This window comes from Lethenteron reissneri, chromosome 51 (genome assembly GCF_015708825.2).
Source record: "Lethenteron reissneri isolate LAM-NWPU_2019-01 chromosome 51, ASM1570882v1, whole genome shotgun sequence".
NCBI classification, from domain to species: domain Eukaryota; kingdom Metazoa; phylum Chordata; class Hyperoartia; order Petromyzontiformes; family Petromyzontidae; genus Lethenteron; species Lethenteron reissneri.
The window spans coordinates 1,145,294-1,160,774 of NC_083829.1; the positions used below are offsets into that span (position 1 = coordinate 1,145,294).

The following is a 15,481-nucleotide window of genomic DNA, read 5'->3' on the forward strand; positions in this document are numbered from 1 at the left end:
TGCTGCCCTGTGCGAATCTAATTGAGTAATTTTGCCGTCTAGAAATATTTTTTACTTTTTTTCAAGGTTGGCCATATTTGGACCACATCGCCGGCACGGGATATCTAATGTCTACTGTGAAGCAAGGACGTTATTAACTTGTTTAGGTCATAACTGGCTGTGATGTTCCCTTCTTACCTGCCTATATTAGCAGTTATTTTCGACTCTCTGAGTTACATTCACGAACACAGTTACCGTTAATCTTTGGTTCGTTCGGTAAAGTCACGTAGAAGGATTTATTATTATTAAATAATAGCATACGACGTTTCGATTGCAACACAAGCAATCATGACCAGGTACAAATGAAAGAGAAAACAAACCTAGTAAACTTAGAAATACAATGCAATACAACACAGAGAGTCGGCTAACATAACAGTCAACACCCTACCTGGTTGATTACGTTCTTCCAAAGATTGCTAAATTTGAGAGAGAGACAAAACACAGACACGGAGACACATTGACAGACACATAAGCAGAGAGAGATAACAGAGACACACAGAGAGAGACACACACATAGGCACACAAAGAAACAACGCCTCTGTGTCGAGGCCTTAAATAGAGAGAGAGGGGGGCTGAGAGAGAGGGGGGGGTAGAGAAATTAGCATGTCAATGGGAGATTTGGAGCTTTCGTGACTGCAGGAAATGATAGAGCAAGAACACGAGGACACAGAGAGAGAGAAAACACACTTAGTCAAACAAACTTCGTAAAATTTTGGAAATGTAATGCAATGCAACACAGAGAGTCGGTCAACACACAATGAATGCATAACCTGGTTGATTACGTTCTTCCAAAGATTACTAGATAGAAGTGAAGTGTGAAATTTTGTCTCTCTCTTAAATTTAGCAATCTTTGGATAAACGTAATCAACCAGTTAGGGTGTTGACTGTTATGTTAGCCGACTCTCTGTGTTGTTTTGCATTCTATTTCTAAGTTTACTAGGTTTATTTTCTCTTTCATTTGTACCTGATGACGATTGATTGTGTTGCAATCGAAATGTCGTATGCTATTATTTAATTATTTTTCCTATCTACGTGACTTTACCGAAAGACCCAAAGAATATAAACTTTTATTTGACCAGGTAAGGTCCACTGAGCTATATAGCTCTTTTACAGAAGCGACCTGGCCACAAATGATAGCTCAATAAAGTGAGTGGCATATCATGTGGAAATGTATTGTAGCCAAATACTCTAAACGCATGTTGATTCTAAATGTGCAGGGAAAAAAAACGGAAGACCCGGAGAGAAAAAAACACGCGACCACGAGGAGAGAGACAGGCAAACTCCAAATATACAGGCATTAGTTACGGCATCGAACCCACGGCCTCCAGTATACCAGGCGAGGTAGTTAACATCTCACCACAGTGACACCCACTACCACGCATACGACGGCGGGATTGACACTTAAATTGTACCCTCCTACAATCCACATAGTAGTCACCAGCTAGATACGAGCTGTCCACTGCTGGATGTAATTTCAAAATGTAAGGTCAGTTGCCGCTTTACGTCTAAACGTAGGTTTTGTCTGTCTACATGGTGGAAAAACCATGTCCACGAACGGATGCCGGACTTAAAACTTTCGTGACTGCAGGAATTCATATTATTGGTTCTTTCGGTAAAGTCACATAGGTAGAAAATACACAAGCGATCGAAACGTCGTGGTTTTTTGCTTTTATTTGAATGTTAAATTATTTTTATTAAAAAAAAAATTCATGTGCAGCATAAAAACAGGCAGCTGTCAGGGCAAAACGCGATGGCATATTTACAAAGTATGTTTTGTTGTGTAGTTTGAAAATAATTACAAATATAACCTGGCTTTAGCTATAAAGAGCAGTGCTTGACACTTTCAACGCAGCCGAAATATGATGCACCTCCGATAAGTACGGTTGGCTACGTACGGTGCGAAATAAGTTCAACATACACACATGTTGGTACACGCGCGTGCCCGAGGGCAATTGCGTTTCCGGGAAACCTCCGAAACCCCGAATTCAGCTTCTCAACTTCAGTCCTCGCGACCGCCCCATGACACGGCTTTCCGTGATTGCCAATCACCACGTGGGTAACAGGGGGTCGCAATCAGAAGGACCTGGGTTCGATTCCTGACACGAACGCCTTTGTGTGTGGGAGTTTGTCTTTTCTCGCTCTGTTCCGCACGGGGTTTCTCCCATCGTTAAACACATCGCGTGCAATGTAATTGGTGATCTATATATTTGTTTTTGGGTTGGACCACGTGGTATTTTCATTGTCCTTGCCATAAAACTACTACTTGGCCAGAACCCAAAAACAAATATGAACCATTGCATGGGCTACGAAGCCTGCATTTTTTAGTATATTATTTGTATTGGCGAAACATTCAAATGCAGGACACTCCTGAAAGAAGAGTATAATCTGTCGTCAGTATGGCTTTCCCGGGTAAATAAGCAATTATCGTTAATAATGAGTGCGGTGTCTAGTGGCTTAATCAGCAGACGACAAATGGCAACGCTTGGTAAGCATCGTGAAGGTTGTTTGTGCGGACTGGAGTTGAGAAACAACTGATTTAAGCCACCCGCAACAAAACTTGCCATGCAACTCTCCAGTATCAACGCTAAGATCTGTGTCTCGGATAGAATTGTTGTTTTTTTTTGGAAAAGTTGGCAAGAAAACGCATTTTTATTTATATATATAAAACGAGCTTTACTACCCGGCTTCGTCCGAGACATGGATTATTGTCTTGGATTAATATACGGCCTACCCAGAGGGTGGGATGCGTGACGTCAGCAGGCACACTGCGTGACGCTGCCGCATGCGGGTGACATCATAGATGTGACGTCACTGCTCACTTGCCGTGCAAAATATATCCATTATTGCGCCCCCCCCCCCCAAAAAACCCCCCACAAAAGTCTATTTTTATACGTTTTACATTGTGTACAGTCTGGAAACTACCCACATGCCAAATTTCAAGTTTGTTGCATGTCGGGAAGTATGCTAAACATTTCGAACAGACACACATTCACAAATTTCCCTTTTATATATAAGGGAAGGGATAATGCGACGCTGTTACCTTGGGCTGTGAATGGGGGGGGGGGGGGGTGCGGATCACGGGGTAACTGACACCGTGTGGGTACCCCAACTCCTTCAAGTACATTATTACATTTGACACCTTTGACCGCGGGGCACCCCAAAGCGCGGGGCCTGGGGCAGTCACCCCGATTCGCGGTATCCTAGGGATGGGTCTGCTGCTATGTCTTCCCTACACTCCTCTACCCTTTTATAACCGCTATAATCACCCATTCCTCATCCTTTGCACGCCTCTGCCATCTAAATCATTGTTGCTTATACCGTTTTTTAATTACGTTAAGCGCCTTTAATAAAGGTGCTCTGTAAATATAAAACAAGATAAAACTGGGACAATTGAGTTGATAAATCGACGAAGTTATGTAACAGACTGCTACTGTTGTAGTCAATCCCACCCCCGGCCATAGTAATGTGGCATTGCCATCATTGACTCAAGGCTGTATACAAGGAATCAGCATAGCCTGAATGGAAATCACTCTGGCCAGACTTTAACAGCTGCTCAGCGGTGTTCAGCAGAGGCTAGTCCAGAAACTATTAATAGATTGAAGGCTTGCTCATATATATTTCAAAGACAGTCATTCAATATGTTATCAGCAAGTAGTATTTGTACATATATGTTGTGCACAGACGTCACAAAGTGCGTATGTATAATAACAACACTTTAAATCCACAGCACATAAATGTGAGCGGATTGACACGGCACCTACTCAAGGTCCGCTCCTCATATGTGCTATCGTGGGGTTTGTGTGCCTTGTTATGGATTTTGATATCAACTCCATGTATTCACCCTCGCATGACACACTCGGTGCTTTGTGAACTAGAGCCAGGGGCCTGCGACTCTTTGGACAATTCATCGCCCGCGCTGCCACGTGTCGTGACGGGTACTGCAAGAACCGACCATTGTGCGTCCAGCGCTTACCGAGCTGCATTGGCTTCCAGTTACCGAACGGATGCATCATAAGGCGCACTCATTGGACACAAAGTGCTTGCCACAAATGAACCACAATACCTTGTTGATCTCGTCAAGGAGCATAAATTATCACACGACCTCCAGTCATCCTCGCAGCGGCTTTTGGCGAGCTATCGAACAAAGGCGATCACCGTATCACACGTTGTCAGATGCGCGTCTGTGGCCGTCTTTCCTTCCGATATTAGGAAGACACTGGAGCTATGCATTTTGAAATCCAATTTGAAAACGAATTTCTGTATAACTGTTTTTTGTGTGTGTTTAGTTTGTCCAGTCCCCCATACATCCGATGAGCACGGTTGGACTGTGTGTGCGTCGTGATTGCGGAGGGCCATAGGCGTGAGTGGTGCGTGTGACTTTGTGGTTCTACTTCTCTGGAGAGTGTGGCACCATTCGAGATGCTGGTCACATCTCCCTTGTGTGTTAGTCATTGTTTGCACTCACTGAAGTTGAATACAAGCGTTGACACAAATTCGAGTTGAAGATGAAGTCGGACATCGGAATACAATGGTCTTGTGTAGTACTCACTTCATGAAGTTTAACACAAGATCGGGCACTCATAGAATTAAGATTAAGTAGGACATCAGAATACATTGAATCGCGGATATGATGAAATTGTACATTGAGCATAAAATGTATTTATAAGTATAAACAAATATTTTTTTATTTAACAAAGCAGTCTTATCGACTATATGAACAAATTAATGTAAATATTTACGTAAAAAAGTGGACATAAATTCCTTTGTTTTGTATGATTTGTGAATGGCAAAATGTCATAATTTAAGATAAAATCGGACATTTTCAATGACGGCTGCCGGATCGACTGAGCGGAATCAATCCACGATCCACAAACACCACGCATGGGCAAATCTGTGATCGGTGGTTTCGTCGGCTGTACGATTTTGTTCTCCATAAGAGTTGTTTTTTGTGTTCGATCGCGTAAATATAAATGTGTCGTTAAACCCGCCACCACCCGATACAGCCCATTTAGTAAGGTTTGTCACGTAAACAAAACATGGCAATAATCCGTGACTAATTCAGGAGTAAGCCCACCACATGTCCACTCCGAGTACCGCGACGTTTCGCCCATAATTACAACGGCGACAGCCAGAGTTGTGGAGAAATCCTCCTCCGGGGGATACATGTGATGACGTCACTTGTGGGTCAACCAGGTGCTATGGATATCTATTATGGGTTGGGTTGTTCACAGTTAATCAACATCATTAATGTTCGTCACGCACGTACGTGATGTGTGTACATTCTGCCGTTTTTGGGTGCAAAAAATCACAATACCTGTTATATTTATATTTACGCGATCTAACCCACAACACCCTCTATTACAGATAATATTGGTCCCGAAAGCCTACTGCGTGTTAAACTAAACGATAGTATCTTATTGCAGCGCCCTGGGAGGTCGAAGCCAGGCATTAGGACAGACGGATCAGTGATTGAGGTCCCTGTGAGGCAACATCCACGCGTCTCCATTCCTCCTCGCCCTGGGCACTTCGGGTATCGACGGGCGTCCGTGTTGGCGAGGTTATTTAGCTTACGACAGGTTCCGGTGCCATCCCCCCCACCACCAACCCAGCAAAGGTCGCGGCACGAGAGAAGCCACACCCCACCAAACCGGGCCACTCGGGGATGGTGCCAGCTCGCCGTCCTCGTCGCTGACGAAGAGGCAGCGCCGCTCGACAACATGGCTCATAGCGCAGAAACGTGGCCTGTACGCGTTGTTGTTGTTCTTTTTGGTCAAGGGTTAGAATTATTGACAAATGTGTTGAGTTTGCTCAACACATTTTGATTTTGTTTATTGAGTTAATTCCTTGCATAGCTGCCAACGCAGCTTAACACCCCCCCCCCCCGCCAAAAACAATCTGCAGCTGACATTCTCCCCCACGACAGGGCATCAGCAGGGCAGCCGTGAGCGTTATGGAGCGACGTGCTCACCAAGAACCCATATCTCACAGAGTGGCTCCCTGCCAATAAGGGGGCGTCCATAAATGACGTCACGCACCTGGGGGGGGGGGTCAGACATTTGTGACGATGTGTGACGAGGGGGGGGGGGGTTTGAGAAATGTGACGTCACATAAAAATGCGTAACTTTAAATAAATATAGACAACACGTTCTATTTTATAAATATACTTTTTGATAAATGTTTTCTCCTACAACATCAGAGTGCAGCGCCACATTAAATACGCACTACAATGACAATAGTTTAAAGCGATTTGAAGCATGTTTTTTTGGGGGGGGCAGAGCTTTGTGACGTCATATTTGAGGGGGGGTGCTGCCTTTTTGTGACGACGGGGGAGGGGGTAAAAAATTGTCCAAAATCGCGTGACGTCATTTATGGACGGCCCCTAACGTCTGGCAGTTCACCTGCTTGGGTTCGCGTGAGCCTGCCCTGCTGACGAGGCGCCGAGTGTCGCAGGCTGTCCTGGGGTGCTGCTTGTGTTGGATCAGAGTGCTGCCGATGAGATGCACTCAAGCAAGGGCGTGCGGCTGATGGGATGAGTCGAGCCACTCGCAGTGTGCATGTGGAGAGGCGACTGTGTGGAGGCTGCCGTCTGCTCGGCTGTTTTGTCCCTTGCAAGGCAGCCGCTGTAGTTGTGCATTTGTCCACAAGAGGGCATCACGTGACGTGTATAAAACTGAAGTGCACATCCATCACAAACCCTAAAGCCCTAACCACAAACGCTGGCTCTAACTACTAAAGCTTGCCATAACCCTCACACTAACCTTAACCCCTAACCTAAACCAAACCCTAATTTGTCCACAAGAGGGCATCATGTAACATGTGTAGAACCTGCAGTGCACATAAATCCAGCAGAACCCTTTCGCAGTAACCCTAAAGTCCTCAACCATATAGCCTTAAACCTAACCCCTAAAGCGTAACCCTACTCAAACTCTAACCCTACCGCTAACCCTAAACTCTAACCCCTAGCCCTAACCCCAAACCCGAACAACCCTAAATCTAAACCCTATAACCAAAACGCCAACCCACAACCCTATCTCAAAACTCGAAACCCTCACCCCAACCCAGGACACGTGGCAGCCCCGCTGGGATCGTCAAGCGTTCTTCCATCCAAGCAAAACAACGCTGGCACACGCGCGGTGTGATCGCTGCGACTATCAACGTGGACACGGGCGTCATCCTTGCCGCGAGCGGGCATTGTTTAAAAGTCTCCGAACTCGGATGTGAAGGGACGCTTATCTCTTTTTTGCGCAGGGCCTCCCTGGACACTCGTCACGGGAGTCCTCCCGATCACGATCGTTTAAACCGCCCTCGAATCTGGGGTGGGCTGGAAGTCTGCAGCAGGTGGCGTTCCATTAAAACAATAACAGCACAAACTGCGTGAGTTAAGCAGGTCGGCTTTCGCGACCGGTAAGTTAGTTGTAATTACTGGCGAAACGTCGTACTCAGATTATAAATGTTGTGGATTTGCTCTCCAACACACCGGTGTGCTGTACTAGTAACGAATTGGCACGTTCTGTTTAAGTGACAAAACGTATTAATTGGCTGTGTCGGGTGGTGGCGGGTTTAACGACACATTTATATTGATGCGATCTAACCCAAAAAAACCTGTATTACAAACTGTGCTTGAACGGATATGATTTTCCTGCATTAAGTCAAAGCTCCCACGTGCTGGTCTCCTGTGCTTTGCTCGACCCATTGACCAATTCACCTGGAATGCACCCGATCTCACCAGATGTCAAAAGCTAAGCAGATGGAGCCTGGGCAGTGCTAATTGCTTCGATGGGCGACCACCATGCACAAACAGGGGGTGTCATGTGGCCGTGGGGCTACGTAGTGGGCAGCAGAGGGCAGGGCAGCATAATCCGTTGCCTTACTGCACTTTTATGGTCCCATACAAAGGCATTTTTGCCTCACTGCCTTGTGCTGATAAATGCAGCTGGGCGTTGTGCTGGTCACCCAACCGCCGTGTGTGCCGTGCCAGCCTTAATAGTACAAGCCAATTTAAGCCATCGTCGTCTGACATCCAGCAAAATGCGTGCAAACTCAGTGGCGCTGACGCAAGAACGCACCAATATCAGTCCGATCGTTTCACATTTAATTTATTTTCATTTATCTGCACAACATACAAACGCAGTCGTCGAAACGAACCAACGCAACAACACTTTACGTACGCGCAAACTCTGCCATGCCTTACCCATCCTGGCTACAGATCACTTCGAAGTCCAACCGTCTGGTACCACACGGTAGTAGGAACCACCCTGTTGGTACCGAGGTTTAATTTCAGCCAGGGCTGTCCAGCTCTGAGGTCCGGAATATATGTTTCCGCACCCGACACACCACCTCTCGCTATGGCTGTGGCTACCACTACAGTAGTCGCATGCAATCCTTCAGTGAGAAATTAAGCCCCGGCTGAGATTATTGAGCAGCAGGCTACTGACATCCCAGGTAACAGACCATGCTATTGTAGGTAGCAAGTACTTTGTCTATGTAGAACAGACACGCTTATACAGTGCTTTAGTGCGCCGGAATGCTGCCACGGTGTAATGTTCAGCGCACTGGATTTACCAATGTAGAGTTTGTCGGTTCGATCTCGTGGCATGGCAGCTAAAACAAAGGGCAAGTTGCTCAGTAAGTTGCTCAGGTTTCTCCCTGCCTCTGTCGATATAGCAGTACAAATGAAATGGGTACGGCACAGTTCGTTATCTTTAGGTCACGTGTGGTGGAAAAAAAATGTGTGGTACTCATTTCCAAGACGTCTGGTAGGCAAAAATATCCTTTAAAGGGGTTCTCCAGAGCTCCCTGCAATATAGGCCCCTTCCAACAGCAGTGGCATGGACAAGCAATTCCAGGGCTGCACCTTTAAACAATAATAGGTCAGTGAAAAGGCCCAGTCGCTCGAGACATTGGAGTTGAGAGTTAAACAAGAGATGAGAGAGTTGTAGGCATGAGCTACACATTAGTGGCCACACGCAGAGCCGTTATGATTTCACAACACCATGTCAGCATCATGTGATGGAACGTCTGGTACGCATGACATTATACATCACATGCCCTGCCAGCGCACGCTAATTGCATGGCCCGCTCGAACATGCATTTGAGGAACCCCGATTGAAGCACACGAGGAACGATATGTAAAAAGAGTCTGGAGAGCAGAGTAGGAAATCAAACGACCGCTAATAGGATTTGCAACGTTGCGAAGGTGTGTATGGTGGCAGCAACTCCCAAGTGGGGCCCGTGCACAGGAAGAGATGTCGCAAGTCCTGCAGCTATACTTCCTGCAAACAACAAAAATCAATCCTGCTTCGCATTGTGCATTCGTGGGCATTGGCCCTCGTGCGCGCAAATCATCGCAGGACTTCCTAACGGGGGGAAGCGCTCCGATGGGATTCTATTTTGACAAGCTCACATCCTCCCCAGCCGGGATTAAAATAACGTTGTCATCGTTTTAAAATAACGGTTCAGAGGCCAGGGCGAATCATGTTAATACAGTACTGTGCGTACTGGGGTAACAAATACATGTGCTAAATCTGCACAGCGTCATGCAACTAGGTGTTGTGATTCTTGTGTTCGTGGTTGAGAACACAAGTGTGCCAGTTTGCTTTCATTCTGTTGTGGTTACACGTGAAATATTTCATGAATCATGAAATTGACACATTCAACAATGAGACTTCAGTGGATCTCAGCCAGCCAATTGGCCTTCAGCTTGTGAGCACCAGCCAATCGGGCGTCATATGACCGCCAGCCAATCACAGTTCATCGCGCAGCAGCTGGCCAATTCAGCCATCAAGAGTAAAGAGGCAGGCTTCATGAGACGGCCAGCCAATCAGCTTCATTAATTGGCAGTCAGCCAATCAGCCTTCGACGTACGAATACCATTTTTTTACATTTTACTTTAGGCAACAAGGCAACATCTTACAAATCACGGTCGACCAAAAAACGAAAGATTTTGGGCCTAAGTCGTGCTGCTGAAAAAAAAAATCCCACATTCAGTCGTTGACTTAAAACACCTGTCAACTGTCAAGGCATTAACTGCAATACTGCACGTAAAGCTCACGCACCCGCGCATCAGCGGAGGTCAAATCGCCACGCCACCACACGGCGATGGCCTGCGAGGTTTGTCGTTTCGCTTCTCAAAAAAAAACCGCCCTGAAACGTTAATTCAGAGTTTCGTTGTTTGCTCCTCTAGCATGCTGCGGAGGTGTTTCTGCTCTGGGTCCTTTTCACAGAAGATGTTCGCTATGGAGTTCATGTTACGCTCACCGGACCGCAGAGGGCCGGGAACCGCCGTTAACGTGGCCTCATAGGACCCCATGGCCGAACTTCCGCCGGAGTTCAAACTTAGCAAGGTCGGCCGTATGCCCGCGTGCAGATCTCCGACTGCTTCTGACGTCGTCGTTTCCAGAGCTTGAGTATTTGTAGCTGCCGCAGTAGGCACCTGCTCGGAGGCTTGCACGTCCGCAGGCAGTGTTGTCTCTAACACAGCGACGATGTCCTTTTGTGGTGTGTCACCGAAGAGCTCAGATCCTTCCAGGGTCTCGGGGGAAACGTCTTTAGTCCTGGGCGGCTCTGCGGCGCGGAGGGCAGTCTCGCTCGTGCCTTGAGGTTCCAGGCATTGCTGTGCCGAGCGGTGTGCCGCGTCCAAACGACGAGATGACGTCGTAGCATCGCTCGTCGGAGTCGCGTCAGACGATCCCACGGGCGGCGCATCGATCCCGTCTCTCGCCATCGCGTCGCCCGCAGAAACGTCGTCCTCAGCGCTTGAGCACGAATCCGTGGGGAAATCGGCGGCGTCGCCGGCGGCCGGCTCACTCATCGCCGCCGCCACCGTCGACAACGTCGCCGGATGACTCGACGCCACATCGCCTTCTCTGCGTGCCGCCGAATTTGGCGCCTCCGACGATTCAGGGCGGACGCCGAGGTCGCCGAACGAAGGGGCGGGAGGGCAGCGCGCCTCCGTCTCCGCGCACCAGCCGGAGCCGGCTCCGTTGGCACGCGGGCTCGCGTGCGCCCGCGCTGCGGTCTCGACGGCCGCGCGGATGCAGCCGAGCCAGCGCTGTTTGCCGAAGGCGTCGTTGGCCTTGAGCGTGATGCTCTGACCCCGCGACGGGTCGGTGTGACCTACGCGGAACATGTTCATCGCTACGTGGGAGTTCAGGAGTAGACGAGGGGGAGAAAGCAAGGGGAGGAGAGAGGTGGTCACGAATAAACGAAGAACAAACTCGGCGAGTGATGATCCAGTGTGCCGTGGCAGATCGACCCGCCATTGAGCTTTTGATTTGCTACGCTTTATAGCGGATGAATGGGGGTGTTTTTGTTGTAACTTAAATGCATTTTTTTTATTGTTGCTATGTTTGTTTTTGCACAACCAAAAATTAAAAACTAATTTCTTAAGAATAGTTTTTTGTGTTTAGTTTGTTGTCCTTCCCCCACACCTCCGATGAGCATGATTGGCTATAAACGGTGCAAAAGAAGTTCAACATACATGCAAAATGAATTAGTCAATATCTATGCATAAAAAAATGTACAAGTATTAAATGTTTCTCATCGGACAGGCAATCAAATAGACTGTGCACAAGAACAAAAATATCACCACTGTTCAATATTCTACTCGGTAATATTAATTCTATTGACCCTGACAACGTTGGTGCTGGGTGACTTAAGAGTGTGGAGCTGGCTCAGTTACGATCCTGTGTTTAAATCCAGCTGCCTCTGACTAAACTGGGTTCTTATATAGAGACAGTTGATGGCCTCTGCCCGGTCACCAATGACTGCACAAAAACAAACACGACTCTTATTGCAGGTTATGTGATAAAGTGTTGCCCCCACAGTGTGTGGACTAGAGGTCACTTGAAGGGATCTCGGAAGTAGTTTTGTGACATCTGCTTCCGTGGGAATGTTCTGCAACGCGAATGGCCGCAGTGCTTTGCGAAAGAATTTCGAATGGATCCTTCGTCTCATGATGCCGATTTGCTCAATCCGGACAAGAGGGGAAAATATTAAATAGGGGCGGGGGGGGAAGAGAAGTGGTCGTGAAGTGGCAGGGCACCTCTTTGTCCGCCACGGAAGGCCCCCCGGAAGGAGCCCCCCACTGTGATGACGTCGCCGTCGGTGAGGTCCCACAGTGCCAGCTCGCTCACGGGGATGGGGCGTCCGCGCGTGCGGTACCGCGGGCCCCCTCCGTCAGAGGCGCCGCCGCCGCCTCCTCCGCCGCCTCCCCCCAGCGGGCGCGTGACCACCAGGGCTCGCTCAAACAGGAACACGTAGACGCGCTGCGGGACGGGACACGGGGGGGGGTGGCGGCGGGCGTGGACTCGATGACTCGCTCCCCCGGCGCCGGCAAGCGCGAACCCATCGTGTGGTTTATCGTGTGTATGTGTGTGCTCGTGCGTCTCGATCATCGCCTGCGTCTCGGGGCGAACGCTGCGCTGCAGAGTTGTGTGCTGGCTACGGGTCGCTTGGGCAGCGAGATCCACGATCAGATTTGTGTTGGGTTAGGTCGCGTAAATGTGTCATAAAACCACGCACCTCCACGTCATCAATCCACGTGGAGGTGGGTTTATGATGCATTTACACGGTCTACATGTTATACATTGAGACCCACTTTGTGGTTTGCTTGGCTGGAAGGCGATGTGAATGGGAGGTTGATAATTTGATTAATTAGGGCGTAGTAGGAAATTATAATTGACCTTGTCCCACCAAGTTACTGTTGAGAAAATAAAACGGGCTTGGGCAGGAGACATCGAGACGCCACGGAGATGGAGCGATAAATTCAAGTTGTGTTCAGGAGCTCGATGAACAGTTACACTCGTGGGACTGAGAAATGGTGACGGCTTGGGGAGGCATTCACCCAGCAATGGACGGATCATGGCCGATGACGACGGTGACGAAGGTGACGATGGCGACGAGAGTGGAGGCACTGCTGTAATTCACCAACGGCTGTTATTTTCTGTTCCCATCCGTGTGGATTTCTTTGCTGGAATAACTTAGAAAAAAAACGGATCTCACTGCCTGCGTGATTTAGAGCGACGTAACATCCCTGCGGTGCAGCCTAGGACCCATCATCACCAGTGAGCTCCCAAATCCCAGAATCATTAAATTAGTTATTAGAGCAAGCTCGATTCATATTTGCCTGGCATCACGGACAGGTCTTGGCGTGTCAAAACTGTACGGCGTTTGCGCTAATACGCACCGCGTTTATCTGCGCTCGCATCATACAAGGTCTATATGACCTTGAGGCAGTCAGTGCAGCTCGGACCTTTAATAAAATTATTGTCATACACTGTGATTTGATGAATTGTCACGTTTTGGAGTTACTGTTTGAAAATAAAGAGAATGATTGCGTCGTTTCCCGTTGCTATTCTTCACTTTGATTTCGCGCCATTTGTTCCACGAGCCTAAACGTAAGCTTCGCACAGTTTTCCAATCACCAATATAAAATGTGAATAGTCAATTGCTGCATTCGTGCGTAGTTCGATGCGTTATGTTGCGCGCTAAATTATTAATGTTTTTCAAAATGAACTCTTGCATAATTGTATTTGTCAACAACCTCGTTCAGGAGCTGCGTAATGCTGGTGGAAAGTGGTCGGGACGTGCCTTAATTTACGATATTCATTTATTACAATTTTCATTTGTATGTGCTCTTGGGACAGACACAGATCCCCCGTATATCCTCAACAGACTTTTGGGGCAAGTACTGTTCACGAGCAGCACCTATGAAGGCCGGCACTGTGGCACACGAGGGGCTGTGGGTGGCCAGCACCACGCCCGGAATGAATTTGTCTCCCTAGTCACTATGTTTTTTCATGCCGCACCAGGTACTCGTTTGAGGCTGAGTCGACCTAGGGAAGGCCCAGGACCGGTTCAGATAACTGTCCCTGGTGTTGGCTTTGAGCAGGAATTGAACTCGAGTCAGCGGGTTCGTAGCGCAGCGCGCTAACCACTGCACTACTGCGCTCTCCACACACACACATTCACGATTCACAATCTTCATTTGTTTTGAAAAGGCACTCTGCACATTACGTGAGATGTTGTTACCAATCATCAGGATTGTGCACTGTGTAATGCCTTAATTTGTATTTTAAAGGGTGAAGGATTACTAATCGTGGAAAGGCGGACTGGATTGGGTCACAAATACTTGAGTTGGAAAATCTCTTATTTTTCCACCCAATTACATTCCAAGAGTACTATCGGCATCATGGCACAAAGATAGAAAACAGTGGAAATGGTCTTGAAGCCATTGCCGAGCGTGCTCGCTGCGAAGAGCGGTCGCGCTGTGATGCACGCTCACAGACGATTCTCGCTCACGGCCGATCATATTTGAACCGATTCTAGACTTCCCCGAGGTCGACTCGGCCTCAAATTAATACCTGGTGCGGTGTAGAAACATCGCCACTGGGAAAACAACGGTGGCCGGTACTGGTACTCGCTAACAGCACTTGCCCCGACGGTCTTTGTATCTGTGTGCATGCGCACTCACCGCGCCGCGTGCCGTTCTCAGCTCGCCGTGGCACGACAGGAGCCGCGGCGCCGCGACGGCGGTGGCGCCGTCGCCGGCCGGGACGTCGCTCCAGTCGAGGCGGTTCCAGAAGTAGCGGCACTCGGATTCGCCGGTGCGAGAGTTGACGTCGCGCACGATCCCGGCCGCCGTGCTGATCTGCAGCAGGGCAGACGCACAGGCATGGGTTCAGGTGTCCGGCTTGTTTTTTGTTGTTGATTTCACCAAGCGAGAAGCGCCAGAGACCAGAGACTCTCTTGCAGAGATTCCACCGCTCTGCTGACCTGTTTGTTGCAAGAAGGGCCATTTACCGAAACCTTGCCTCCTGCATTATATATATGTTTTTTAAAGGTCACACCGTGTTATTGACGAACGTGTTCTGTTTTTTGTCATTTGCAAGAATGACCAGGGTAGCTATTTTAGAATATATATAAGTCCCTGTACGTTATCCCTCCAGGCATCTTTCTGTGTGTGCTTCTCCATGTGTGTATGTCTCTTGGTGTGGTGTTACTCTGGTTGTCCCTCTGTGCTGCTCAAAGCATCTTTCCCTGGTGTTCTTCTCTGTATATGTATCTCTGCGACCTTGTACCTCGTATCTATTCATTCTGTTTACGTTGGTATGTTCAGCCCAGAAGTTGACTACGAAATTTAGCAGTCTTTTGAAATACGTGGTCAACCAGGTTAGTGTTTGACTGTGTTGTTGGCCGACTGGTTTTGCATCACATTGTGTTTCTAAGGTTTGTTGAGTTCTCGTCTCCCATCTTCTTGTTGTTGTTTGCCTCCATGCAGTTTGCAGGTTCTCTGTGTGCTGCGTGCTTGGTGTCCCCCTGTGTGTTTCCTTGCTGTGTGTTTTGCCCCATTTCCACCTGATGATGATCGCTTGTATTGCGTTCGAAACGTCGTGATTTATTTTAATTTATTTAGTTAAATTTTCTTTTATTTCTACATACG

The 15,481-nt window shown here is 48.1% G+C and overlaps 1 protein-coding gene across 2 annotated transcripts in view; it reads right to left on the minus strand.

Moving 5' to 3' along the window:
* Positions 1-8,119: 8,119 nt before the first annotated feature.
* Positions 8,120-15,481, minus strand: part of LOC133355589 (rho guanine nucleotide exchange factor 3-like) — a 43,314-nt gene continuing 35,952 nt past the window's right edge. For both annotated transcript variants that reach the window (XM_061572936.1, XM_061572937.1), the window contains 3 exons: positions 14,513-14,689; positions 12,083-12,305; positions 8,120-11,175 (listed from right to left, as the gene is read on the minus strand). In XM_061572936.1, the coding sequence (XP_061428920.1) occupies positions 10,196-11,175; positions 12,083-12,305; positions 14,513-14,689 (1,380 nt within the window). In that variant the 3' untranslated portion in view covers positions 8,120-10,195. The remainder of the gene's footprint in view (positions 11,176-12,082; positions 12,306-14,512; positions 14,690-15,481) is intronic.